At 36.1% G+C, this 27,812-nt stretch overlaps 1 protein-coding gene across 1 annotated transcript; it reads left to right on the top strand.

The window, feature by feature from the left end:
* Positions 1-27,812, top strand: LOC137004269 (NACHT, LRR and PYD domains-containing protein 12-like). The gene is made up of 13 exons (XM_067364452.1): positions 1-92; positions 9,476-9,585; positions 13,294-13,410; positions 16,377-16,490; positions 16,628-16,702; positions 16,806-18,596; positions 18,783-18,953; positions 22,037-22,210; positions 24,936-25,102; positions 25,274-25,439; positions 25,611-25,799; positions 27,056-27,229; positions 27,641-27,812. Exons 2-13 carry the CDS (start codon positions 9,536-9,538, stop codon positions 27,810-27,812), a joined length of 3,360 nt encoding a protein of 1,119 aa, XP_067220553.1. The 5' UTR covers positions 1-92; positions 9,476-9,535.

Raw genomic sequence — 27,812 nt, 5'->3', positions numbered from 1 at the left:
ATTATTTTACATTTTAGCAAAATAATAAGCCTTTCTATACATCTGCAGTGCTTAAGCAGGAATCTACGAATGAAGACGACTTTTTGATCCAGGTGAGTTTTCAGACGCGTCTTAACCATTTTCGTCTCTTTTACTTGGCATACGCAAATATAGAAACTTATTTATATAGGCTAGGTCTATCCTCCTGAAACACAGCTATGGAGTTTTGTCCTCTGTAGAGAACATTGTATTTTAATGAATTTTTCTGAGCCCTTACATGTTGTCACAGTTTAAGTCCTTCCTGTAAAGAAGCACATTCAGAGCTTTTCAGAGAAACCAAATGTTCTGAGGATCATCATGACCACTCCCTCTCCTTAGTCTTTAAAAATTACTTCAAGTTTAACACCCTTATGGAAATATAATATTTTGTTAAATAACAAATACATGATCATGTAGCCTACGTATGACTGTCAAATTGTTTGTCATAAATCAACATCTCAGGAAAATGTTATGGGGTTTCTAATCAAAATACGACTTTGTTAAGAAACAGGGCTTTGATTTCATACATGTCCACTGTAGAGGACACTTTAAAGCAAACAAGTTTAAGTGTTTCTTGTTTATTTAGGCTACCTACTTTATTTAATTCAATTCAATTCAAATATATTATTATATATATATTATATATTATATTATATTTACTCATTTAATTTACTTGATTTGATTACTGTAATAAAATAATAGAATTTTAATTTTATTATTTTATTACTGTAAAATATGAATCATGGATTATGTAATTTTCATTAAAAAATTAAGGTGATAATTAAAAATAATGTTTATATTTTATTAAAGCAGTTGTGGTTCAGTGTTATATAGAACATTTCATCCTCTTGGAATTATAAGGTTCTAACTACATTCTGAGCAGTTTTGAGATATAGAGTGCAAAAACTTTAAATCTCAATATAGCAAAAATTATATTTCTTATATTTCTTTCAAACATGAAAATGACAGGGACCCTAAATGTGTTCAAACTGTAAAATATCAAAATCCTCTCATATTTGTAAATGGAGATTTTTGGAACAGGTCAAATGCAGATAGAACATTCTAATTCAAAAAAAAAAAAAAAAAAAAAAAAAAAAAGACTTTCGCTTGGAATTATAAGGTTCTATCTGGCATAAAATTAATTGAAGCAATATTTTAAGAAACACAAACAGTTTACTTATGTTTTAAAACATAAAATTAGTGATGTAACAATGTGTTGATATGCATGAGAAAGTTAAATTTAATGGTTATGACATTTATTTGATATTTTAAATGAATATTTTTTCTTGTTCAAGTTAAGCATAAAAGGCAGTGCTAAATCTTTTGTCCAGTGCAGATGTTAAATTTAGGTAGGAATATGATGGGTAATTTAACACATTGCAGGAACCATTTAAGTTTAATTTTCCTTTTGTTTAGACAGAAATCTGTACTACATCTGAGCAGGACTTTATTCTACAGAAAGTGTGACATGTACAATGGATTTCTCTCTAGACATCAGTATTTCTGAAATAACGTTTATTGCTGTAATTAAGACCCCATCAATTAAATTATTCACCATTTGACCTTTAAGGCTTAATATTGTAAAATTTAAGACATTTTAAGACTAAAAAAACTGCAAGAAAACAGACAATGCTTCAGCAAAGGTGTTTAACAGTTTAATAAACATTGATCCTTTGATGATATATATATATATAAAATTTCACATTTAAAATATTTTAATTATTTCAACTATGCAACACCTCAGTGTTGTTTGCCAACAATGTAAAATTACACATTTCATCTCACTTAATGTAGTATACACTTTAATCCAGTGTGCCATACAGCTTTATAGCTACATACAGCTCAATACAAGCACTCAGGATGGATCAAAGTTAAAACATAAGCTATACATAACTTTCCCTCGTATGACAATGACATGACTGGAATTAAGCAAATAGACTATAAAACCCGGACCTATATTCTCTTAAAGCTGCAGTAGGGAGTTTTTTGAAAAAGTTGACTTAGCCTGAAAATTTGAACAAGCACAACTCACAGGTCACTCCCCCTTGCTCTATGCTGCGCTGCAGCCCTCCCTCCACAGCTCCTCCCCCATCGCAACTGAGCCTGCCGTGAACGCACAGGCTAGTAAGGCGGATAAACGGTTATGGCACATTCACTGGTACGGACGAAACATCAACAATATGATTTACATTGACTATTGCCTTCCCATACTTTGACTACAAACTTGGTCCTCAAAACATTACGTATTTTGCAATACATTTAATGTAACTATATGACTTTGCACTATTTCTAGAAGTAATAAATAGCTAGTATGATAATATAACGGTAACTAACGTTACAGTATGCAAGTAATTATTCTATCGATATGTAATGCTAAATAAGGTTTGCTAGTACATTATTTCAGCAACATGACAAGCCAGTGAATTAGTAGGTTTCATTAGTTGGTTTGCACAGTGCGTGACATTTTATCTGTATGTTATGCGGCTAGAGTTTTGAGTCAATGGGCTCCGACGAGGAATTCACCCACAGCGACTTCGAGGAGTCAACGGGCGGGGAGAAGAGGAAGCATCAGGCAGGGGACGGGCAGGCCTGTTTTGAAATTATCTTAGTTGTGTAGTTCTTAAAAAATGAAACAAATCAAGCAGGGATACTTACTTGTCAAGCAGAAATGTGGCTGACTCTGCATCGGTTTTTAATCCTTTCAGGACACGTAGCTCCCTCCACCTCGGAAAAGCCGCTCCGATATTTACCCTCTTTTTATTTCGGGCTCTATCTAATTCTTTCTTTTGGGCTTTTTTATCATCGTCATCTGTCTTTTTCCGTTTACCCGTCTTTATTTCATGAGCAGGTGCCACTCGAGGAATTTGCAGTTTGGATTGTTTTTCCGCCATAAGCAAAGCTGCGGCACACCGATAATCTTGAATTTGACGCCTGTATGCGCTGGCGCTGTGCATGAGAGGAGTGTGATCAGCGCGCACGCAAGCTTGATTGACACTGCTAAGACACTCCTCCTGGCTGTGATTGGTTGGTTCTTACCAGGAGCGGTGTATTTCTGCAAATGGCAATAGGACCACTGGGAGGAGCCAGAGGAGCTTGATTTTTTTCACAGATTATCTGTCTCATATTCTACTGTCAGGACATAATGACAGGTTTAACATGTAAAAAAATACATTTTTACAAAAGTTACCTACTGCAGCTTTAATAGTGCTGCTGCTATCATGGTGTCTAACTGAAAATAACTCCTCAGCAAAACACACAAAAAGACTAATTCCCTGGAATTTGGGCTGCTGTCATTGACAAGATCATAAATAGAATAGTCCACCATGAGTAAAGAAAACTGCTGAAATCAGTTTAGGGATTGTTGTAAATTCAATTTTTAATTCTAGGGCACCTTTAAACAATGAATATAAACAAAGCATGATATAAATTCAGGATATTCAAATGGATAATACATCTTTACACTCACAACAAACAAACAATGCATAAATCCACTTACTTTGTCGTACTACAGTATAGACACACACAACACTCAACATGAAGGAAGCAAAGGTCTGTTTGTTTGCACCAGCTCCTTCTTCTTCTTCTTCGTTAGTTTTTTGGCGCGTTGCATCCTGTGTGCATATCGCCACCTACTTTTGCTGTTATGCAGTCATGATTTATTATATTAAATTCCTTCCTTGTTTTTGCTCTCATCTAATTTTTCACATATACTTGCATATCTAATTAAATATTTATTGATGCTCTATCCTATTCCTTCTTCCCAGGAACCACCTGACGCTGCGTGTTCAGCTCCTCCAGTCTAAATCCGTGTTCTCCTAAGATCCAGTATAGACTAGAGCATCCACGTTCTATATTTAAATCCTTTCACTTAGCCCAGTAGTATATATATATTTTATTAATATCCTGTATCCAACTCTATCTCTATTAAAATCATATCCTAATAAATATTCTAAATCCTTATTTACCTTTCCTTTTTTGTTTAAAAATGATATTAATTCCTTCCTTTCTTCATCATACCTTTTACAATCATATATTACATGCTCCACTGTTTCTTTCTTCCCACAATTCTCACACAGACGGTCTCATGTATTCCAGTTATGAACAATGAAGCATTCAATCCCGTATGTCTGAGTCTCATCCTAATTATTTCCTCTTCTTCTTTCCTATTTCAACCACTTATATTTCTTTTAGAATTTACCCTTTTTTTAATATATAAATTCCTTACCTTATTATCGGTATTCCATGTTTGCTGCAATTCTTTAGTAGTATTTTCCTTAATAATAGTTTTAACTTCAGCTTTACTTAAAGGAACATTAAAATCTATGACTTCCCTTTTAAAGCATTTTTTGCTAATTCATCAGCAGATTCATTACCAGCTATTCCTACATGTGCTGGCACCCAACAAAATCCAACTATCACTCCTTTACTTTGAATCCGCCACAATAATGTAAATATTTCACACAAAAGATCTTCTCTAGAAGAATGATGAGTTGATAGCGATGTTAAAACTGAAGCAGAGTCAGAGCATATCACTACTCTGTCTGGATTTACTTCCTCTACCCATGTTAATCCTATTATAATAGCAATCATTTCAACAGAATATATTGACAAATTAGATGTTAATCTTTTAGTTATGGATATTTTAAAATCTGGAATATACACTCCTACTCCTGTAGTACCTGTTTTGGGGTCTTTGGATCCATCCGTATAAATGTGCATACTTGCATAAAATCTTTCCTGAATATACTTATTTACATTATATTTAATCTTACCTATTTCCTCCCATTCCCTTTTCTTCTCTAGGATCTCTAAATCAATTTTAATATCAGGAATTATCCATGTTGGGACCTCTCCCCACACAGGTGATACACTACATTCTATATTTGAAATCTGATATTTCTCTGCTAACTGATGTATATTCCATCCATATCCTCTCCCTTTGTTGTTGTATTCCCAGCAATTATTTAAAACATCTTTAGCTATATGTTTTCCAGTATAACTCTTTAAAGCTGACATATATACCAAAGACAATTTAGCTCTCCTTAAACTCAATGGCATTTCATTAGTCTCTACTAATAGGGCATTGACTGATGTTGTTTTAGATGCTCCTAAGCATATTCGAAGAGCTCTATATTGGATCCTATCTAATCTTCTTAATACTGTTTCTGCTGCTGAACCATAGATCATGCATCCATAATCAATTACAGATCTTATCAAGGCTTGATATATTGTTAACATTGAATCTCTTTCAGCTCCCCATTCTTTTCCGCTACTGCCCTCATTACATTTAAAATCCTCCTGCATTTTTTATCCATTTCCTCAACATGTTTATTCCAGGTACATCTCCCATCTAACCACATTCCAAGATACTTAAAAACCTTTACTTGTTCTAATGACTTACCATACAATAAAAGATCAATATTTTTAGCAACTTTTTTCTTACTAAATAGCATAAAACATGACTTACTTGTTGACATTTTAAAACTCCATTCTATACTCCATTTTTCCACCTTTTTAATAGCTGTTTGCATATTTGATATCACTTGAGATATATTTCGACCCTCTTCCAAATAGCCCCATCATCACCATATAAACCACAACCCACACCATATCCTAAATTATCAAAAATATCATTAATCATAATGTTAAAAAGAATTGGACTTATAACACTACCTTGTGGAATACCATTTTCTGCTTTAAAAACTGATGACTGACATGCTCCTACTTGTACAATAAATGATCGTTCAAATAAAAACTGAGATAACCAATTATACATTTTACCATTTATTCCTATCCTTGATGCTTTAATTAACAACCCTTCTCTCCATACTGTATCATACGCTTTTTCTATATCAAAATATACTGCTGCCATAATTTCTTTCATTTTAATTGCCTTCTCTATTTCATTACTAACTTTAATTAATGCATCCATTGTTGATCTTTTATTTCTGAATCCACACTGATATTTACATAATTTACCCTTCTTTTCTAGTTCATAAGACAGTCTATGAACTATAATTTTTTCCATTATTTTACATAAATTTGAAGTTAAAGCAATTGGTCGATAACTTCCTGGGTTTGTTGGATTTTTACCTGGTTTTAAAATAGGAATAACTACAGCTTGCTTCCATATCTTTGGAAGTATTCCTTCTAACCATATTTTATTATATAACTTGAGTATCGTTAATAATACATTATCCGACAGGTGCTTTATCATTATATAACTTACTCTATCACATCCAGGAGCTGTATTTGCACATTTTTGTAATGCAATTTTCAATTCTGTAATTGTAAACTCTGAATCCATACAACTATTGTTACTATTTTTCTTCTTCATTATCTCTGGATTTTTGTCTAAAATATCCCTTCTTCTTAACTCATATTCTTTTCCCAATTCTATTTTATGTGCTTTTTCTAAAACCTTACCTAAAATGTTTGCTTTACTTATATCTGTTACTGCCACTGTATCCTCTTCAATTAAAACTGGAATTTGAGTTGTCTTTCTCCCTCTCCCACTCATATTTCTTAACATATTCCATATTTTATCCATAGGAGTATCTTTTCCTATAGTAGAACAAAAATCTCTCCATCCTTCTCTCTTAGCATTTTTAATTATTCTTCTTACATTAGCTCTTGCTTTCTTATACTCTATCAAATTACCCATACTCATATTTTTCCTAAGTTGTTTAAATGCCTTATTTCTTTCTTTTATTGCTATACTACACCCTTCCTTCCACCATGGAATATTTTTATTTTTTTTCCCTGCAATTCTTTGTGGTATATATATAGTTGCCGCTTCCATTATTAAATTAGTAATTGAGTTGCAGAATATTTCTACTGAATCTTCTACCACTGTATCCTTGTATGTTTCACAATACTTGGAAAATGAATTCCAATCTGCTTTCTCATAAATCCATTTTCTTTGCAGAAAACACTCTGTATTACAACTATTTACATTTATTCTACAAACAATTGGGAAATGATCACTTCCAACTGTGCTCTCACTACTTACTTTCCATTCACATATTTCAGCCATTCCATTTGATATTAGTGTTAAATCAATACTTGATACTGTATTCTCTTTTATATTAAACCTAGTGCCTTCTCCTGTGTTTAAACATACTAAACCTCTATCATCCATAAATTGTTCTATTATTTCCCCATTGTGATCTATATTTTACTCCCCCACAACCAATTATGAGCATTAAAATCACCACACCATAATTCCTTACTTCTTTTTCCAATTTTTTCAAACAAATTAATTGAAATCTTCTTACATGGATTATAAAAATTATAAATTACAATGGATTCTTCTCTTAAATACACTTCAACCATGACACATTCAATATCCTTGATCTCATTTAATTCTCTATATATAGTTCCTTCTTTTATAAATGTTACTACCCCTCCTCCTTGTTTCCCCACTCTGTCCTTTCGAATAGATGAATACCCTGGTAATATAAACTGCAAATTTGGCTTGAGCCATGACTCTTGTACACAAATAATATTTGGCTTACATTCTAAATCAAATACACATTTTTTGAATTCTTGACCGTTTGCTACAAGGCTCCTTGCATTCCACTGAATTATATTTATCACCATTAATCTACTCCGATACCTGGGAAGCTTCTACGGTTATTGATCGAGTAAGAATCTCATGTATCATATTTGCTGAGATCCCAGAGATCCCTAGAAATTCTGAAGCAGCTTCTAGAATTGTTTTGATCTTAGCTGATCTACTTGGCAACATAGCAGTGACATTAATTACCTTTACAATAAAGGCTAGAAAGTTCTCTTTTGTCATAATTAGTGCATTCTCTTTAGTATCACACTGATGTTTACATTCCATCTCCTTTGTTTTTCCTATTTCTATATTCCTTGAATCTTGTTTGTTTTTTTCTCTTACCTCTTCTCTTCTGTCTTTACTTCCACAACTCTTCACTGCTTCAGCATAAGTGACTTTGTGCTCAGCCTTATATTTTTGGACTTCTCTTGCTTTAATTTGTACCTCACATCCTCCATATGCAGCACTATGAGGACCACCACAGTTACAGCATTTTAGTCCATTTACCTCCGTACATTTGTCAAATTCGTGTTCTCCTCCACATTTTACACATCTTATTTTTCCCCTACACACTGCAGCCACATGCCCAATTCGTTGACACTTAAAACATCTTAATGGCATTGGGACATACACTCGTACTGGATAGCTAATATATCCCAATTTTACCTTTTCAGGCATTTTCCCTTCAAATGTTAACAAGATACTCTCACTTTCCTGTCGTTGTCCTTCCTTGGTCTTATACAGTCTTCTCACATTAATCACTTTACCTCCTTTCATATTTTCATGAATTTCATCAGTGGTTATATATGTTGGGATTCCATATATTACCCCCTTTTCAGCCTTAGCTACTCCAATCTCTTTGGTTGTGATCTTTTCCCCATTCATTTCTTTCATTTTGAGTAGTTTGTTTTTCTGCCCAACATCTTTCACTATAATCAGAACTCTCCCTTGTTCTAAACATTTAGCCAAAACAACTGATCCAATGATTTTATCAATCGCTTTAGATAATCCTATTGGATGCAAGTGCTTTCCTGAGCTCTTTTCAAATGTCAACATTACTTTGAAACCATTCTCCTCAGTTTTTTGCACAATTTGTTCTCTTGAATTTTCCTGACTTGCTTTGGTCTTTCTTTTAGTCGTGTCCTGTATAGTTACCACCATGTCCCCACTATCTTCCTGGTCCTTAGAAGATTTCTTGCGTTTTGAATTTTTCTTCCTTGAATATACCTCCGTGAATTCTGCCCTGTCCTCCATTATCGATTCTTCAGAATCTTCGTCCATGACTGCACAACAGCAAACTTTTTGTTCTCTGTTCTGCCTTACAGAACTTTCGGGTTTTCCTCGCTTGTTGTTTTAATCTAACACGCCGTACCACTCGTTCCCTCTACCCTGGCCTTGCACCAGCTCCATGAGAAGCTATAGCCTATATTCAGGGAAGCTAATCAATGCCACCTGCTGGAAATGGGCGGAGCATAGTGTCCTTACGTTGCTGCTTTGACAGCGGGCTCTGACATTGGCTGATTGCCAGAGCAAGTCTCTCAGACATTGATACCTTTTTAACAATGAGGTTTCTAATAAACATCACGTTGTGTTAAATTATAGTCTCCACTGATTTAGTGATATGTGAATTATTAATCATTTTGTAAGCAACTGATAATTAGATTATTTTCTTAATATTTCTCTTGTGAATAGAGTATTTAGTGTTAAACAAGTTGTTTTCGAAATGAGGAGTAAGCTAATCTTTTATTAACTTTTTTTTCTTTTATCTTTTATAACTTTTAGTAAGCACAGTCTTGCGATTTTAACCATGAAGGTCTTTTGTTAAACATCCACCACAACTAATCCAAATATTACAGTTCTGAAGCTGTGTGTGCCTGTGTCTGTTCCACTCAGGGTCAGAGGAGGACATCAGGCTCATCAGGTCCATCTGTGCTGCTCCAGGAGGACTGAACCATGAATATTTCAAATAAACTGAGAGATGGAGATTGTGCTTCAGAATGCAGGTACACCATCAAAAAGTGGGTCTTACAGGCTCTAAATATACAGAAAATCACGATTTTCCACCTTTTGTTGCCTGACTGGAATGAGATTTTGATGACTTGAACTGAACTAATGACACACTTGGAATTTGTTGTAATTTAAGGTTCCATGCACTTTTTAGAAACTTTCCCAATTAACTTTCACTATTATTCCTTTTTATCTTATACGATGGTGAGCTATAGCTAATATTACCAACCAGTCAGATTTCTTACTAATTTATTTAAAAAAAGAAAGGAAATGAAAAACATTTATTTTTGAATGCTTTGCATTGTGTGGCAAAAGGTTTACATGTTATAGTACAGTATGTAAAAAGTGTTACATACAATATAAGCTTGTTTGTCCACCATTGTAAAGCAAAAGTTAGTTTAAAGATGCCCTAGAATGTCTTTTTAAAAGATGTAATATAAGTCTAAGGTGTCTCCTGAATGTGTCTGTGAAGTTTCAGCTCAGAATACCCCATAGATTTTTTTTAATTAATTTTTTGGAACATCATTAACTATGCACCGATATATAGGTTGTGGCCCCTTTAATTGTATTAATATTTAATACAAAGTGTTTGTCATGCAGCATGTCTAATCGCGTAAGTATAGGATTTATTTGGATGTTTACATTTGATTCTGAATGAGTTTGATGGTGCTCCGTGGCTAAAGCTAACATTACACACTGTTGGAGAGATTTATAAAGAATGAAGTTGTCTATGAATTATACAGACTGCAAGTGTTTAAAAATGAAAATAGCGACGGCTCTTGTCTCCGTGAATACAGTAATAATCGATGGTAACTTTAACCACATTTAACAGTACATTAGCAACATGCTAATGAAACATTTAGAAAGACAATTTACAAATATCACTAAAAATATCATGTTATCATGGATCATGTCAGTTATTGCTCCATCTGCCATTTTTCACTGTTGTTCTTGCTTGCTTACCTAGTCTGATGATTCAGCTGTGCACAGATCCAGATGTTAATACTGGCTTCCCTTGTGTAATGCCTTGAACATGAGCTGGCATATGCAAATATTGGGGGCGTACATATTAATGATCCCGACTGTTACGTAAAAGACGATGTTATGTGAGATTCGCCTGTTCTTCAGAGGTCTTTTAAACAAATGAGATTTATATAAGAAGGAGGAAACAATGGAGTTTGAGACTCACTGTATGTCATTTCCATGTACTGAACTCTTGTTATTCAACTATGCCGAGGTAAATTCAATATTTAATATATTCAATATTCAATATTTAACATGTTACTGTTATTTATTGAAGGGTCTAAATGTAAATTGGACTTTTTTAAAGGTGTCATATGATGCATTTTAATGTTTTACTTTTTCTTTGTGTGTAATGTATCTGTTTGTGTACCTGCCTAAAACACATTGATGGAAGTCCAGGTATTACTTCCACAAACATCTAAGTCACAATGTAAAATATTAGCATAACGGCACCCAAAGACATACACAAAAAGAAAAGGCGAGGCAGCGAATTGTGGAGTCAATATGTGTTTGAATGTGAAAGCAAAACCCCTTTGTTTGACTATCCAAAAACAAATGAAAATAGGAATCAGTGGTAAAGATTTATTTATTACGCTGTTCCTGAGCAGAACAACCCAAACGTTAGCTTGTGTACAGCACATTTTACAGCGGACAGCTTCGTAAACCTGGGAGAATACAACACCAGCTATACACACATAAATAAGAAATAAACCCCACACATTTACAGAGCGATTTTTATATATATATATATATATATATATATATATATATATATATATATATATATATATATATATATATATTACACATTTACCACAAAGTTACTCAACTACACCATTAGCTTTCATATGAAATATTAATTCTTTCTGAAAAAATACTTGTTTCAGGATATTGATCTAGGTCAGTGGTTCTCAAACCTGTCCTGGGGAACCCCCACCACTGCACATTTTGCATGTCTCCCTCATCTAACACACCCAATTCAACAATTGCAGTGTCTACTAATTAGCTGATGACTTGAATCAGGTGTGTTATATGAGGGTGACATGCAAAATGTGCAGTGGTGGGGGGGGGGGGCCCAGGACAGGTTTGAGAACCACTGATCTAGGTGATAGAGGCAGAATTTTGACTCTCTTTTTCTTTTTTTTTTTTTTTTTTTAAACACGTACCTTCAGAACAACTGAATCAAGCCTGTTTTTGTGTGTGTGTTTAGATAGATAATGTAACAAAACTCACAAAATCTCATGAAACTGAGATGAAGGGAACAATGTTTTTTAATGAGGGAAACATCAAAAGGGGTCCGGATGGATCCCAAAGACCATATGAGGGTTAAAATCTCATTACTATTATAAATATATAATTTATTGGGTAAATTTTATGATGCATTAAAATGCATGTTTTAATTGAAATTATTGTGCCCATCTCTGTTGAGCTCCATCTGTTTGACATACAAGCAAAAGTTTTAATTTGGTTTGTTTATATATGCTTATGCCAATCTGTGAATTGGAAATATGTGCAATGTAAGTTAATGCACTGGGGAAAACATCTCTCAATTGCATTAAACATTAAAGCACTGTTGGTACTTGACGTAAGCAGCTCAAATTAACTATATATGCGTCTCTTTGTGGTTTATAACAAATTGGGTTGTGTCATTTCTTAATACGATTTTAAATGCATATTTTATCTCGCAAACAAGTTTTTCGCTTTCATGTTGTTACTGACAGTTTTGTTTCTGTTTTTTTTTTTTTTTTTTTATGCCACAGTGCATATATTCACATATCCCACAACATAATTATCTCCAGCCAGGCCTGTTGTTATGATCACCATCTGTTCCTGTGTCTTCACAGACTACATTCCCCATCATCCTCTCTGCCAGTCACCTGCTCACACTCCACACTCCTCACTAATCACCACACCCAGCTGCAGCTCATTACCAGGACTATAAAGGACTTTCACACACACCACCTCACCGTGAAGTCTTGTTTTCACTTGTGTTACATTTCTGAGCATTTCCTTGTATCCTGTCTGGTTACCCATTTGGTAACCCTTGTTGCATACCTCTGGACTGTTTATTGTTTCCTGGACTGTGAATGATATCTGTCTGACTCGATCTACTGCCTGTACCCTGACTACGATTCTGCCTATCCCTTGCTGTTCCTGCTGTTCCCCTGCTTAGTCCCTGCCTGTACTACCACGCTTACTTTTGTAATAAAGCTTGCAAATGGATCTCTGCCTGAGTCCCGTTTCGTTACACCTGTGATACTGTGACATTCCTCAGCACAAACACTCTTCATGTTCATGTTCTCTGTCCACCTTTGAGTTGACAGCCAGCTAGCAAAGTACAAAAAGAAATTCGATTGGTTCCCATATCTTGTAATTTTAGACCAGTATAATATCTGTGTTAGACCAAACATTTACCATATGTGCTGGTCGGAAAATCCCATAAGCAAATTTACTGATATATTTTGTGTCATCTTATTATTTGGTGTTAGACAGAGCCTGAAAGTGTTTGAAAAGCTGCTGCAAGTTCAATCAATTTAGGCCGCGATAATCACAAGACATGACCTTTGAAATACTGCAGAGACTTATTCTGCTATAGTTACTTTGATCAGAAAATGTTGTATAATCAATATAATAATTATTTTTCTCATCATATGAATAACTTCCCTTCTGTCTTGCCGAAGTTCGATGCAGAAAGAGAGATCAGACTCAACACAACCCAGCTGTGTGTCCATGAAGAGTAACCAGTCCATGGGACGTCCAATAACGTTCAAAAATGAAAGAGTTTCTCCTGATACAAGGTAAAAGAAGTATTAAAGAGACACTAATGTTATTTGATGTCTTCTACCTGTGATAGTAAAATGATAAAATTCTTTGTAGTACAATATAATATTTATTTTATATACGTTTATAAAATATATATTTTTTTATTTTCAAAAATATATGTTCATATAATCAGGTATGTACAATTATAAGTACAGTTGTACAATTGTGTATAACTTTCAGAATTAAAAGACATTCATTTATAGATTTTATAAATTTCTATAAATTTGTACTATTTTAAGCATTTGTCACATGTTGTGCATGTAAAAGTAGGAAATATGAATGTGAAGTGAATTTGTGGTCTCGTTTCAAATGCATTGATCAATATGCATGAATAAATGTGGAAATGAACAAATATGGAAATAAATAAATGAATAAATGTAAAAAATAAATAAATGTGGGAAAAATAAATGTACAAATGATTATGTATTTATTTATTTATTTTTGCTTATCTATGTATGTTTATTTATTTTTGCTTTTTTACATTTCTTTGTATATTTATTAGTGCTGGGCAACGATTAAATATTTTAATCGCGAATTTTTCTTCGATTAATCGCGATTAATCGCAGCATGCGCAAAATTCTATAATGAAATCAAAAGTAGTATATTGGGTAATTTTATTCGTTCAAAGTACTGCTGTATGAACAAAAGTGCAATAGAGAATACGAACCGACGTCACACCTCGTTGCATGCCGGAGCGGAGCCGCCATTTTGACAGTGTCGCCCTCGTACTGAAATTAATACGGATTCTTGCTTACCTTTTGTTTTGTTTCTCCCATTAAGTGGAACGTTAACATTTTTAATGGTATCGTTTGCATGGAATAGAAGCTATTTTATCGCATCGCATGATCATTTTATTTATTTTTTCACTGAAGTTTTGTAGGATTTCGTTTACAGTGTTGATCTGTTTACCGTGTCGCACGCTGGGCGCTCACTGCTGCTTCAGCCATCGTATGAATATCATCGTATGAATATCCAAATAAATCTATGTAATTAACACACTGAGAAAAGTCGATTCATTTATTTGTTGGAAACGTTTAAATGATGCTTAAACGAGCATATTGAGTAGGCCTACAACTGTTTTCATTGTAATTCCCCTTTTCCATGATCATAGGTGAGGAGAATCAGAGATTATGGGTCAAATTCAGCGGACAGACGGACACGAACACACTGTATTTTTATATTTATTTCAACAAATGACAACCACACTAAGCTACCTTTATAAAACCGTTATGAAGAAAATTTATAAAATGGTTACATTTTAAGTGATACTGAAAGTTTATATTTTGGTGTCATCCGTTTTTCTGCATGTGCTTTATTTGTAAATAGAATTTGGTATCTTTAATATCAGTCTAAGTGCATTAAGCGTTTTCTTGAGATGACATGAGAGGAAACCGTTTAAGATATAAACGTGTTGCATTCATATTTTGGGCTCATTTGTGTATATCCACACAGTATGCTTTAATAAACATGTACAGAATTGTTGGTCACATGAAGCGTTTGTTAAGCATTTGAATGTCCCCGTCAAGTTCTGCTAATTCACGAGCGCAGTGAGAGTCAGACTCGCAAAGGTAATGTTAATTATTAAACCAAACGAAACCAAAACGTTCAAAAACACTTAGCAATGTGATTCTTTTATTGAGTGATAAGCAGTGGGTACCTTTTTCCATTTTTCTGTCCGCACCATAGACTGGTCCGCACCAGATATTTTCATTTTCGCGCTGTAGCTCTCTAGGCACACAACAAATGCTTTCATTGGTTGAGACGTGTGATGACGCTCATCCCAAGCAGCCAGTAGCCTACTGATAAACATCCCACCCCTCCTGTGACCCATGGTTTGTGTTGTATTCGGTTGTAGTCTATCTATGTGTATTCAAACGCAGTGAGCAACGGACTTTCAAAATAAAAAGTACGTTAACGCGCGATAAACTAATTGTCGGCGTTAATTAATTAATGCGTTAACGCGATAAAAACGCGTTAACTTGCCCAGCCCTAATATTCATTTATGTATTTATTTATTTTTAAGTTTTGCAGATTTGGGATTCCATAGTTTCACACCCGTTAGACCTTCATTCATCTTCTAAACACAAATTATGATTTTTTTTAATGAAATCTGAGAGGTATATGACTCGTCCATAGATAGCAATATAATCAACACTTTCAAGGTCCAGAAAGGTACTAAAGACATTGTTAAAACAGTTGACATGACTGCAGTGGTTCAACCTTAATGTTATGAAGTGATGAGAATACTTTTTGTGCGCAAAAACAAAACAAAAATAACTACGTCAATGCCGACTCATTATTGGCCAGCTCCCTGCGTCAGCATCACACGCAATGCGTCTTGTTGCTCACGTGATCAGCTTTGGCCAATACTGAGCCAGCATTTGGACATAAACACGGAATACTTCACTGTGCTTCCTGCGTCACCTGCATAAGGATAATGACAGGGAAAAGCAGAGATATTTGAATAATGTCATTATTTTTGTTTTGTTTTTGTGCACAAAAAATATTCTCATTGCTTCGTAAAATTAAGGTTGAACCACTGCAGTCACGTCACGTTTTAACAATGTCTTTAGTACCTTTCTGGACCTTGACAGTGTTGATTATATTGCTGTCTATGGACGAGTCATATACCTCTTGGATTTCGTCAAAAATATCTTAATTCGTGTTCCGAAGATGAATGAAGGTCTATGGGTTAGACATAATTTTCATTTTTGGGTGAACTAACCCTTTAAGGCCACTAATATAATGTTGGAACAATTTGTCCACCTTTTTAAAAGACCAATACTTGAAGACTGACTTTAATTTCTCTATTCATAGAAACATTGCTTTAATAAATTCATATCTAGTAAACCAAGTAAAAAATAAACCAATCTGGACCTCAATGACCACAACATATCCACATATAACACAACAAAATAATTAAATTTCTGGTTAACTGAAGTTCAATTCAGAAAGAGAGATCAGACTCAGCAGGACCCAGCTGTGTATCCATGAAGAGTGACCAGTCCATGAACCATCCAGAAACATTCAAAACTGGATTTCACCCTAATATTGGGTAGGAAAAGAATAATGCATTATATTGAGTATGTATTGAGTCTAACTGTAATTCTAAGACCTGTTTTTCTGGTAATATTCAATGTATTAAGTGTTCTTTAAAATTCAAGAAAAGTGAGTTTGTACATGTTTCCTCAGAGTACAGCAGAAGGAACCAGTAAATGAACAGCTATGCAGGACACCAGAACAGAGAATCAGCTTCACAGAGAACAGGTGAAAACACAGCTCACATTCACTTTACTGATATAGGTCAATATACTTGAGTGTATTCACTGACTAGCATTTCTTTTTTTTTTATATGCAATCTGCTCTAAAGCATTGAATCTGAACTTGGTGAAGTTCTGGACAAATTCAAATCAAATCTGATAAGGAAGTTTCAGTGTCTATATGAGGGAACGTCAAAGCAGGGAAACCCGACACTCCTAAATGAGATCTACACTGAGCTCTACATCACAGAGAGTGAATGTGGAGAGATCAATAATGAGCATGAGGTGAGACAGATTGAGACACAATCCAGGAGAGCAGAAACAGAGGACACACCAATCAAATGCAGTGACATCTTTAGACCTTTACCTGGACAAGACAAACCCATCAGAACTGTGCTGACAAAGGGAGTCGCTGGCATTGGAAAAACAGTCTCTGTGCAGAAGTTCATCCTGGACTGGGCTGAAGGGAAAGAGAATCAGGACGTCCAGCTCATATTTCCACTTCCTTTCAGAGAGCTCAATTTAATACAGGACCATAGCCTCAGCCTTTTAGATCTGCTTCACATTTTTTTCGTTGAAACAAAACATCTGGATATTTCCAGCAGTAAATATAAAGTGTCATTCATCTTTGATGGTCTGGATGAGTGTCGTCTGTCTCTGGATTTTCAGAGTGATGTGAGGTTGTGTGATGTGACTGAATCAGCCTCAGTGGGCGTGCTGCTGATGAACCTCATTGTGGGGAATCTGCTTCCCTCTGCTCTCATCTGGATCACCTCCAGACCAGCAGCAGCTGATCTCATCCCCTCTGAGTGTGTCCATCGAGTGACAGAGGTACGAGGCTTCAGTGACCCACAGAAGGAGGAATACTTCAAGAAGAGAATCAGTGATCAGAGTCTCGCCGACAGGATCATCTCACACCTGATGTCATCAAGGAGCCTCTTTATTATGTGTCACATCCCAGTGTTCTGCTGGATCTCAGCCACTGTTCTAGAGAAGATGTTGAGCGAAGCAGAGAGTGGAGAAATTCCCAAGACTCTCACTCAAATGTACACACACTTCCTGATCATTCAGACCAGCATCAAACATGAGAAGGATTATGAGAAGACAGTGAAAGATGAAGACATGATTCTCAAACTGGGGAAGCTTGCTTTTCAGCAGCTTGTGAAAGGAAACCTGATCTTCTATGAGGAAGACCTGAGAGAGTGTGGTATTGATGTGACAGAAGCATCGGTGTACTCAGGATTGTGCACTCAGATCTTCAGAGAAGAGTTTGTGTTGTTTGAGGAGAAAATGTTCTGCTTTGTTCATTTGAGCATTCAGGAACATCTTGCAGCTCTATATGTGCATCTGTCCTTCATAAATAATAACAGAAACATGTTTGACCAAAACATTTCACCAACTTATGAAGCCAAGAAAAATCAGATTTCAATGTCAGACCTGCATCAGAAAGCTGTGGATGAGGCGTTAGATAGTAAAAATGGACATTTGGACCTTTTCCTTCGTTTCCTATTAGGCCTCTCAATGGAGTCCAATAAGAATTTCTTACAAGGTGTATTATCACAGACCGGAAGCACCCCTCACAGTAATGATGGAACCATTGCATTCATCCAGATGAGAATCTGGTGTGATCCATCTCCAGAGAAATCCATAAATCTGTTCCACTGTCTGAATGAACTGGGTGATCATTCCCTCATGGAAGAAATTCAGCACTATGTTAAATCTGGTAAAATAAAAGAAATTGAGCCGTCACCTTCACAGTGGTCTGCTTTGGTTTATGTTTTGCTGACGTCAGAGCAGGAAACTGATGTGTTTCAACTGAGCAGATATACAGGAAAACACATCACTCCAGATGAAGCTCTTCTGAAGCTGCTGCCTGTGATTGAAGAATCTAGATCAGCTCAGTAAGTAACTATATGTAGTACATGTTTGGCCACATATGCATTTATGAATCAATGGTGATGTTTACATAGTTTAGGTGCATCCAGGGGGTAGAATTGAAAAATGCCAGTAACCTTTTTTCAGTTCCTTTTTCTGTTGTTCTTTCAATACAAATAAAATAATTAAAAATTGCCTTTATTTTTTCTCAGGCTTGATAAGTATTTATCTGAGAAAAGCATCGCTTCTCTGGCCTCCATTCTCAGGTCACAGTATTCATGCCTGAGAGAACTGGATCTATCTGGTAATACAATTGGAGACTCAAGAGTGAAGTTGCTCTCTTCTGGGCTGGAGAATCCTCACTGTAAACTGGACATACTGAAGTAAGTTTCGTACTGAAGGAGATAGTGAAGTATTTTCATCAAAAGCTACACATAAACTGACCCTTAAATGTGCACTATGCAGTATATTTAAAAAAAATAGACTTTTTATAAATGGACAAAAAAAAATGCCTCTCAATCGTGATCTACTACAAGTATTTGGTGGTGTTTGTGTCTACAGTGACACTGCCCTGTGCCTTTATTTTCATATTTTCTTCTTGAATTCCTGTGCTCTGGACATTTCTTGGCTGCAGCCTTTGGTCAGTGAGTGTTTCACTCCAGCTAATAATGATGCACGACTCAGGTGAGGACTTTATAGTCTGTGTCTGAAGCTTCGGCATTGTAATTGAATTTTTGTGATGACACATAATTATTATTTAGCTGAAGACTGAAGACGGCTAAATTCACTTGCACAATATAGCCATTCATCTAACTATTAGAATAAATTTTCCTTCGTATGTGCAAAATTTTTAATAATTATGCATGATAAACACAATATTTGCAAAAGAGCTCATCACTCATCTTCCCACAGATAGTCCTTCGAGTCGGTGGGGCTGCATGTGCAACTGATATCATATCAGGGGACTTCAATCATGCACTTCTGACAATATTCTGCCCATGAGGATGGGACAAGTTTGAATGTTGTGTTTGCAAACAGTAACTAAAAATCCTGTATAGTGCACCCAGTGCTTGAAGTGGGCCGATACAGTATTTTCACCTTTAGCGTACCGCCAGTTTTCCTTGCGTAATGGCACTTCTGATATGTTGCATGCACGGAAGCCCACTGTGCCCTCCCTTCTTCTGGAACGCATTTTGGAACAAGCATTGGAAGTACCGGAACTTATTTTTCCACTTCAAGCACTGAGTGTACCATTATATAGCAATCTCGATTCTAAACACAATGCTGTATTTTCTGACATAAACCCAACATTCCCTTTAGTGTCATCAGCTGTTAAACCATTTTTTCCCCTTAGGTCAACCACTCCCTACCACAGTTACCACAGTTGTAGTTGACAGGATAACTTGCAGTGTTTTGTGTAAATGAATTATGAATGAATGTACCATCGTTTGTCACATTGTCATTATTATATTCATCATTCATAATTTTCCGTAAAGTAAAAGTGAGAACATTTCAAACAACCTGTAATAGACAAAGCACATTGTAAAATACTGTTACTTACACTTGTGTGTTGCAACATTACTTTTGGATCCAATATAGTCACCACTGCATCCTCTTTTATTTTCACTCTCTCTGAAAAGCCTGCTTCGAACTGTGTAATTTAAAAACGAATCTGCAGTAAAATGAAGCGATTAAACAAACAATGTCTTGCTGATGCAATCTGAAACTTTGTTAAAAATAAAGTTCATTCATGCTTAGGTAATGCAAAGACTGTGCTATTCCACAACTTGGCACTTTCAACCATCATGTCATTCTGAGAAGCATCCTCTATGGTTCAGTTGCTGTAGTAATCCTGTGTTTGTGTCTCTTGTATTTACTACTTACGGAACCCCGAACATGACATGCAAGAAAAAAAAAAAAATCGTGTACACAGTTTAATAATTTGTTCCCTCGATTTACTAATTTTACTAATTAGTTTTAGTAAATCATGCATGATTTATAAATCGAGAGAACGTAATAGGAAATTGTTTGCACGTTTTAGTACATCGAAGGAAATGAGATAGTAAATCATGCGCACGATTTAGTAAATTGAGGGAACGATTTAGCCTACTATTTTTTCTCTGCATGTCATGTCTGGGTCTCCGTAACTATTACATGACATGCATGAATCAGCAGGCAGGGCTAAAGAGGTAATAATGTAGTTCTGTCATGACAGCTCACGGAGTGTTTGGCATGATAATGGGTACGATCTGCTACGCTGCTGCTGCTTTTATTAGTGCTGCTGCTGTTGATTATTGCTGCTGCTGAAGAGCAAGTAAGACATGCTGATATAGCGTACATGAATAACCCCTCAACAAAGCAGGTGATATGAAATTTTAACAATACAATTCAAGTGTACTGAATGTCAGAAAAAATCCCATCAACGCAGAAGGCAAGATGACTATTCAGCCCTCACCCCCCGCAGATCTACCGCATATGTACAACATATGTACTGCTGCTGCTCCAAAGAGCCATAGGAACCATGTGTATGCTAGCTATGTGTACCTGGCCCATTAGTTTTGAGTATGAGAAGTGGGGCCATAAGGCTTGGCTCTAGTTGCCTATTAGACTATATGTGCCTGGGCTACCACGCCGAATGGCTTGGTTCTAGTGAACAATATGGCTATTTGTGCCTGGGATACCACGCCGAATGACTTAACTCTAGTGGCCTTCGACTATGTGTGCCTGAGCCAAAAGGCTCAAACATAACCATTTAGAATGTGCATTATGTGTGGCTTTAACAAATGTAAACGTTGCAGGCTAATAGAAATGAGAAGGCGGTTTCATTGAAAAGTTTGATGTTAGTCCGCCAGTTTCTGTTAATCCTGCTCAGGATGTAATGTTAGATTTCAATCAATTTGGAATTGAATTTAAAAATTTTGAAGCAAATATCAATCATGGCGATACTTTAAAAGCCTAATTTGCAGAGACAAATTAGTAAAAATGTGCAGTTTCCTGTGATGGTTAGGTTTAGGGGTAGGGGTAGTGTAGGTCCATACAGTATAAAAACAGTATAAAAACCATTATGGAATGTCCCCACAATTCACAAAAACAACCCTGTGTGTGTGTGTGTGTGTGTGTGTGTGTGTGTGTGTGTGTGTGTGTGTGTGTGTGTGTGTGTGTGTGTGTGTGTGTGTGTGTTGGTGGATTTTTTTTTTTACAAGATTGGCTGTACATTAACCTTTGTATGTTTAGAGCTGAAATAAACACAGTAATACATTTTATTAACTACAGATAAAATGACAAAGAGGGTACAATTGAATTGGATTATAAAGTTCTGAACCTGTTATCAGGAGCAGTTAACTAACAATGTATTTACTTAAACAGTTAAATTCAATGTAGAAACAATGACCTCATGGAAGTAATGAATAAACGCTATACAGTACATTACATGGCACTGATCTACTGATGTCATTGTTCTCTACAGGTTGAGCCATTGTGGTGTCACAGATGAAGGTTGTGCTGATCTGGCTTCAGCTCTGAGATCAAACCCCTTGCACCTGAGAGAACTGGATCTGTCTGGGAATAAACTGGGAGACAGTGGAGTGATGCTGCTCTCTGATGGACTGACGAATCCTCACTGTAAACTGGAAATACTGAGGTAAGCTTATGACTCTTACATATGACTTAGCATTTACAGGCTGTTATTCACATTTTCAGAATTTGAAGGATGCAATCACACATGAAAGTGTCAAAATGGGAAATTTAATTAGTAACCATTATTACATAACATTACATTGCATTACATTAGATAGACATTACATTACATTACATAGGCATTATTTTTGTCATTACAGTACATTACATGGCATTGATCTACTGATGTCATTGTTCTCTACAGGTTGAGCCGTTGTGGTGCCACAGGTGAAGGTTGTGCTGCTCTGGCTTCAGCTCTGAGATCAAACCCCTCACACCTGAGAGAACTGGAGCTTTCTAGGAATAATCTAGGATACAGAGGATTGAAGCTTTTCTCTAATGAACTGAAGAATCCTCAGTGTAAACTGGAAATACTGAGGAAAGATTATGACTCTCACACAATCAATAGCATTTGTAGGCAGTTGTTCAGATTTTCATAATTTGAAGGCTGTAATCTCTAGGGGTGTAACGGTTCAAAAAATTCATGGTACAGTTTGATACGACACAGTGGTGTCATGGTTTGGTACATTTTTGATACAGCAAAAAGAAAGAAATGCCAGAGAAATTTCCTTGATTTTTTTTTTTTTTTTTTTTTTAATTTCTTTATTAAAAGTAACATCATAGAGTGATCTATTTTTTTTATTTTTTTTTACTTTGAACAATGATAGAGCTATACTTGACCCATCTTCTGGGGTTTCTTCTTAGGAACATATAAAACAAAAACAGCTCAGACTCGGACTCCAGTGTAAAGACTTTAGACTTGACTCAGACTCCAATGATAAAGACTTCAGACTTGACTCAGACTCCAGTGATAAAGACTCCAGACTTGATTCGGACTCCAGATAAAAGACTTCAGACTTGACTCGGATTCCAGTGATAAAGACTTCAGACTTGACTCAGACTCCAGTGATAAAGACTTCAGACTTGATTCGGACTCCAGATAAAAGACTTCAGACTTGACTCGGACTCCAGTGATAAAGACTTCAGACTTGACTCAGACTCCAGTGATAAAGACTTCAGACTTGATTCGGACTCCAGTGATAAAGACTCCAGACTTGATTCGGACTCAAGATAAAAGACTTCAGTCTTGACTCGGACTCCAGTGATAAAGACTTCAGACTTGACTCAGACTCCAGTGATAAAGACTCCAGACTTGATTCGGACTCCAGATAAAAGACTTCAGTCTTGACTCGGACTCCAGTGATAAAGACTTCAGACTTGACTCAGACTCCAGTGATAAAGACTTCAGACTTGATTCGGACTCCAGTGATAAAGACTTCAGACTTGATTCGGACTCCAAATAAAAGATTTCAGACTTGACTCGGATTCCAGTGATAAAGACTTCAGACTTGACTCAGACTCCAGTGATAAAGACTCCAGACTTGATTCGGACTCCAGATAAAAGACTTCAGACTTGACTCAGATTCCAGTGATAAAGACTTCAGACTTGACTCAAACTCCAGTGATAAAGACTCCAGACTTGATTCGGACTCCAGATAAAAGACTTCCGACTTGACTCAGACTCCAGTGATAAAGACTTTAGACTTGACTCAGACTCCAGTGATAAAGACTCCAGACTTGATTCGGACTCCAGATAAAAGACTTCAGACATGACTCAGACTCCAGTGATAAAGACTTCAGACTTGACTCAGACACCAGTGATAAAGACTCCAGACTCAACTCGGACTCCAGATAAAAGACTTCAGACTTTACTCGGACTCCAGTGATAAAGACTTCAGACTTGACTCAGACTCCAGTGATAAAGACTTCAGACTTGACTCAGACTCCAGTGATAAAGACTTCAGACTCGACTCGGACTCCAGATAAAAGAGTTCAGACTTGACTCAGACTCCAGTAATAAAGACTCCAGACTTGACTTGACTTGACCTGTGAACATCTCTGGTGTTTAGTGTTACTTTAGTGTTACTACAGGTAACTGTAGTAAAAACTAAAGTATACTACAGTATTTATTACAGTTGATCAGTTCACTATAAGTAATATTACAGTATGCATAGCATTAATTGTGTTGGAAATACTATAATATATACAGAATTCTACAATTTACTATAGTATGGTTCAAAAACACTATAGTATTTACTATAAATTGCTATAATATTTTTTCACCTTGGTACTGAACCGAAAGCCTCATACCGGAAAGCCTCCGGAAATACCAGAAAGCCTCAATACATGTATCGTTACACCCCTAGTAATCACACATGAAAGTATCAAACTGGGAAATTTCATTAGTAACCATGGTCCCACTTTATATTAAGTGGCCTTAACTACTATGTACTTGCATCAAAAAATAAGTACAATGTACTTATTGGGTTCATATTGAATTGCAAAACACTTTTGCTGCTATTGAGGTGGGATACGGGTAAGGTTAAGGAAAGCTTTGGTGGTATTGGTAGGTTTAAGGGTAGGGGTAAGGTGTAAGGGATGGGTCAACTACAAAAGTGTAATTATAAATGTAATTACAGAAATTAATTACAGAGGTAATTACATGCAGATGTTTGTAAAATATAAGTACAATGTAAAAACATGTATTTACAGAATAAGTGCATTGTATCAAATGATTAATTTAAATGTAAGTACATAGTAGTTAAGGCCACTTAATATGAAGTGGGACCATAACCTTTATTGTATTACATTACATGGCATTGACCTACTGATGTTATTGTTCTCTACAGGTTGAGCCGTTGTGGTGTCACAGGTGACGGTTGTGCTGCTCTGGCTTCAGCTCTGAGATCAAACCCCTCACACCTGAGAGAACTGGATCTGTCTGGGAATAATCTAGGATACAGTGGAGTGATGCTGCTCTCTGCTGGACTGACGAATCCTCACTGTAAACTGGACAAACTGAGGAAAGATTATGACTCTTACACCTGAATTAGCATTTACAGACTGTTTTTCATATTTTCAGAATTTGAAGGATGCAATCACACATGAAAGTATCAAACTGGGAAATTTCATTATTAAACTTTATTAAATTACATTACATGACATTGATCTACTGATGTCATTGTTCTCTACAGGTTGAACAGTTGTGACATCACAGGTGAAGGTTGTGCTGCTCTGGCTTCAGCTCTGAGATCAAACCCCTCACACCTGAGAGAACTGGATCTGTCTGGGAATAATCTAGGATACAGTGGAGTGATGCTGCTCTCTGCTGGACTGAAAAATCCTCACTGTAAACTGAACAAACTGAGGAAAGATTATGACTCTTACACCTGAATTAGCATTTACAGACTGTTTTTCATATTTTCGGAATTTGAAGGATGCCATCACACATGAAAGTATCAAACTAGCAAATTTTATTATTAAACTTTATTAAATTACATTACATGGCACTGATCTACTGATGTCATTGTTCTCTACAGGTTGAACAGTTGTGACATCCCAGGTGAAGGTTTTGCTGTTCTGGCTTCAGCTCTGAGATCAAACCCCTCACACCTGAGAGAACTGGATCTGTCTGGGAATAAACTAGGATACAGAGGAGTGATGCTGCTCTCTGCTGGACTGGAGAAACCTCACTGTAAACTGGACAAACTGAAGTAAGCTTATGACTCTTGCACATAAATTAGCATTTACAGACTGTTATTCACATTTTCAGAATTTGAAGGATGTAATCATGCATGAAAGTGTCAAAATGGGAAATTTCATTAGTTACCATTATTACATTACATTATATTACATGGCATTGATCTACTGATGTCATTGTTCTCTACAGGTTGAGCCGTTGTGGTGTCACAGGTGACGGTTGTGCTGCTCTGGCTTCAGCTCTGAGATCAAACCCCTCACACCTGAGAGAACTGGAGCTTTCTATGAGTAATCTAGGATACAGAGGATTGAAGCTTTTCTCTAATGAACTGAAGAATCCTCAGTGTAAACTGGAAATACTGAGGAAAGATTATGATTCTCACACATTAAATAGCATTTGTAGGCAGTTGTTCAGATTTTCAGAATTTGAAGGCTGTAATCGCTAGGGGTGTAACGGTACAGAAAATTCACGGTTCGGTTTGATACGACACAGTGGTGTCATGGTTTGGTACATTTTCGATACAGCAAAAAGAAAGAAATGCCAGAGAAATTTCCTTGAATTTTATTTATTTATTTTTTTTTTATTTATTAAAACTAACATCATAAAGTGATTTTTTTTTTCTTTGAACAATGATGGAGCTATACTTGAACCATCTTCTGGGGTATCTTCCTAGCAACATATACAACAAAAACAGCTCAGTATATGAAATGTAATATTGTAGTAGTTATAAACAAATACAAAAAAAAAAAATATTTACTCGTGAAGGAATAGTGTAATGGGGCTCAATTACATCAGAGAGTATAGAAGACAAGAGGCTAAAAACCACTGTGTTACCAAGGCAACGACTGACGCTTTTGTATTACAGTTCAAAGACCGGACGTTATCTTCCCCACAGTGGAAAATGAGACTGTAACCGTACCAGCTGGCCCGGATCGGTACAGTTATGTAATGAGATCTCAAAAGCGTCAGTCATTGTCTTGGTAACGTAATGGTTTACAGATGATATGAGATGTAAATAACGGCCGCGTAATGCAGGATGATTAGATATTTCTTCTAAATTTATCATTAACTTGTTTACATCACTCTGAAAATAGAAGACATAGCCAGCTACAGAGAAACTGGTAGCTAGGAACAGGCAAGTGACCAATACTGAGTGGCGACGTCACCTCACGGATTCTACCAGCACAATCAAACTCTGAAATTTCATTAGTAACCATTATTACATTACATTACATGGCATTGATCTACTGATGTCATTGTTCTTTACAGGTTGAACAGATGTGATATCACAGGTGAAGGTTGTGCTGCTCTGGCTTCAGTTCTGAGATCTGAGGCCTCACATCTGAGAGAACTGAATCTGTCTGAGAATAAACTAGGAGACAGAGGAGTGAATCTGCTCTCTGATGGACTGGAGAATCCTCACTGTAAACTGGAAATACTGAGGTGAGATTATGACTCTTAAGGCCAGTCTCAATGCACAGACAAACGGCAACAAACACCAAAAAAACAAGCTGGCAGTTGGATTTAGAATTTTATGAAAAATAACTGTAATGTTCACACTGCCCGAACAGACAAACAAACACTGATTGAACATGGTCAGTCAGGTGAAAACACACTCCAACAGATGCCAACACACTGATCAGAAAAAACCCAACAAATGTGTTTTTATGGTGTTAGCCTGTGCGGTGTGAATTGACCTTTACACATGAAATAGCATTTATAGGCTGATTTCACATTTTCAGAATTTGAAGGATGCAATCACACATGAAAGTATCAAACTGGGAAATTTCATTAGTAACCTTTATTTTATTACATTACATGGCATTGATCTATTGATGTCATTGTTCTCTACAGGTTGAGTTATTGTGGTGTCACATATGAAGGTTGTGCTGCTCTGGCTTCAGCTCTGAGATCAAACCCCTCACATCTAAGAGAACTGGATCTGGCTGGGAATAAACTAGGAGACAGAGGAGTGAAGCTGTTATGTGATATACACAATTCACATCAATTGAAAAAGCTATTTTAA

This window comes from Chanodichthys erythropterus, chromosome 17 (assembly GCF_024489055.1).
Source record: "Chanodichthys erythropterus isolate Z2021 chromosome 17, ASM2448905v1, whole genome shotgun sequence".
NCBI lineage: Eukaryota > Metazoa > Chordata > Actinopteri > Cypriniformes > Xenocyprididae > Chanodichthys > Chanodichthys erythropterus.
This window is presented reverse-complemented; position numbering and strand designations above follow the sequence as displayed.

Coding starts and splice junctions, on each gene's coding strand:
- LOC137004269 (XM_067364452.1), top strand. CDS start 9,536: ATGAATATTTCAAATAAACTGAGAGATGGAGATTGTGCTTCAGAATGC. Junction 13,411..16,376: donor AGAGTTTCTCCTGATACAAG/GTAAAAGAAGTA, acceptor GGTTAACTGAAG/TTCAATTCAGAAAGAGAGAT. Junction 27,230..27,640: donor TGTAAACTGGAAATACTGAG/GTGAGATTATGA, acceptor TGTTCTCTACAG/GTTGAGTTATTGTGGTGTCA.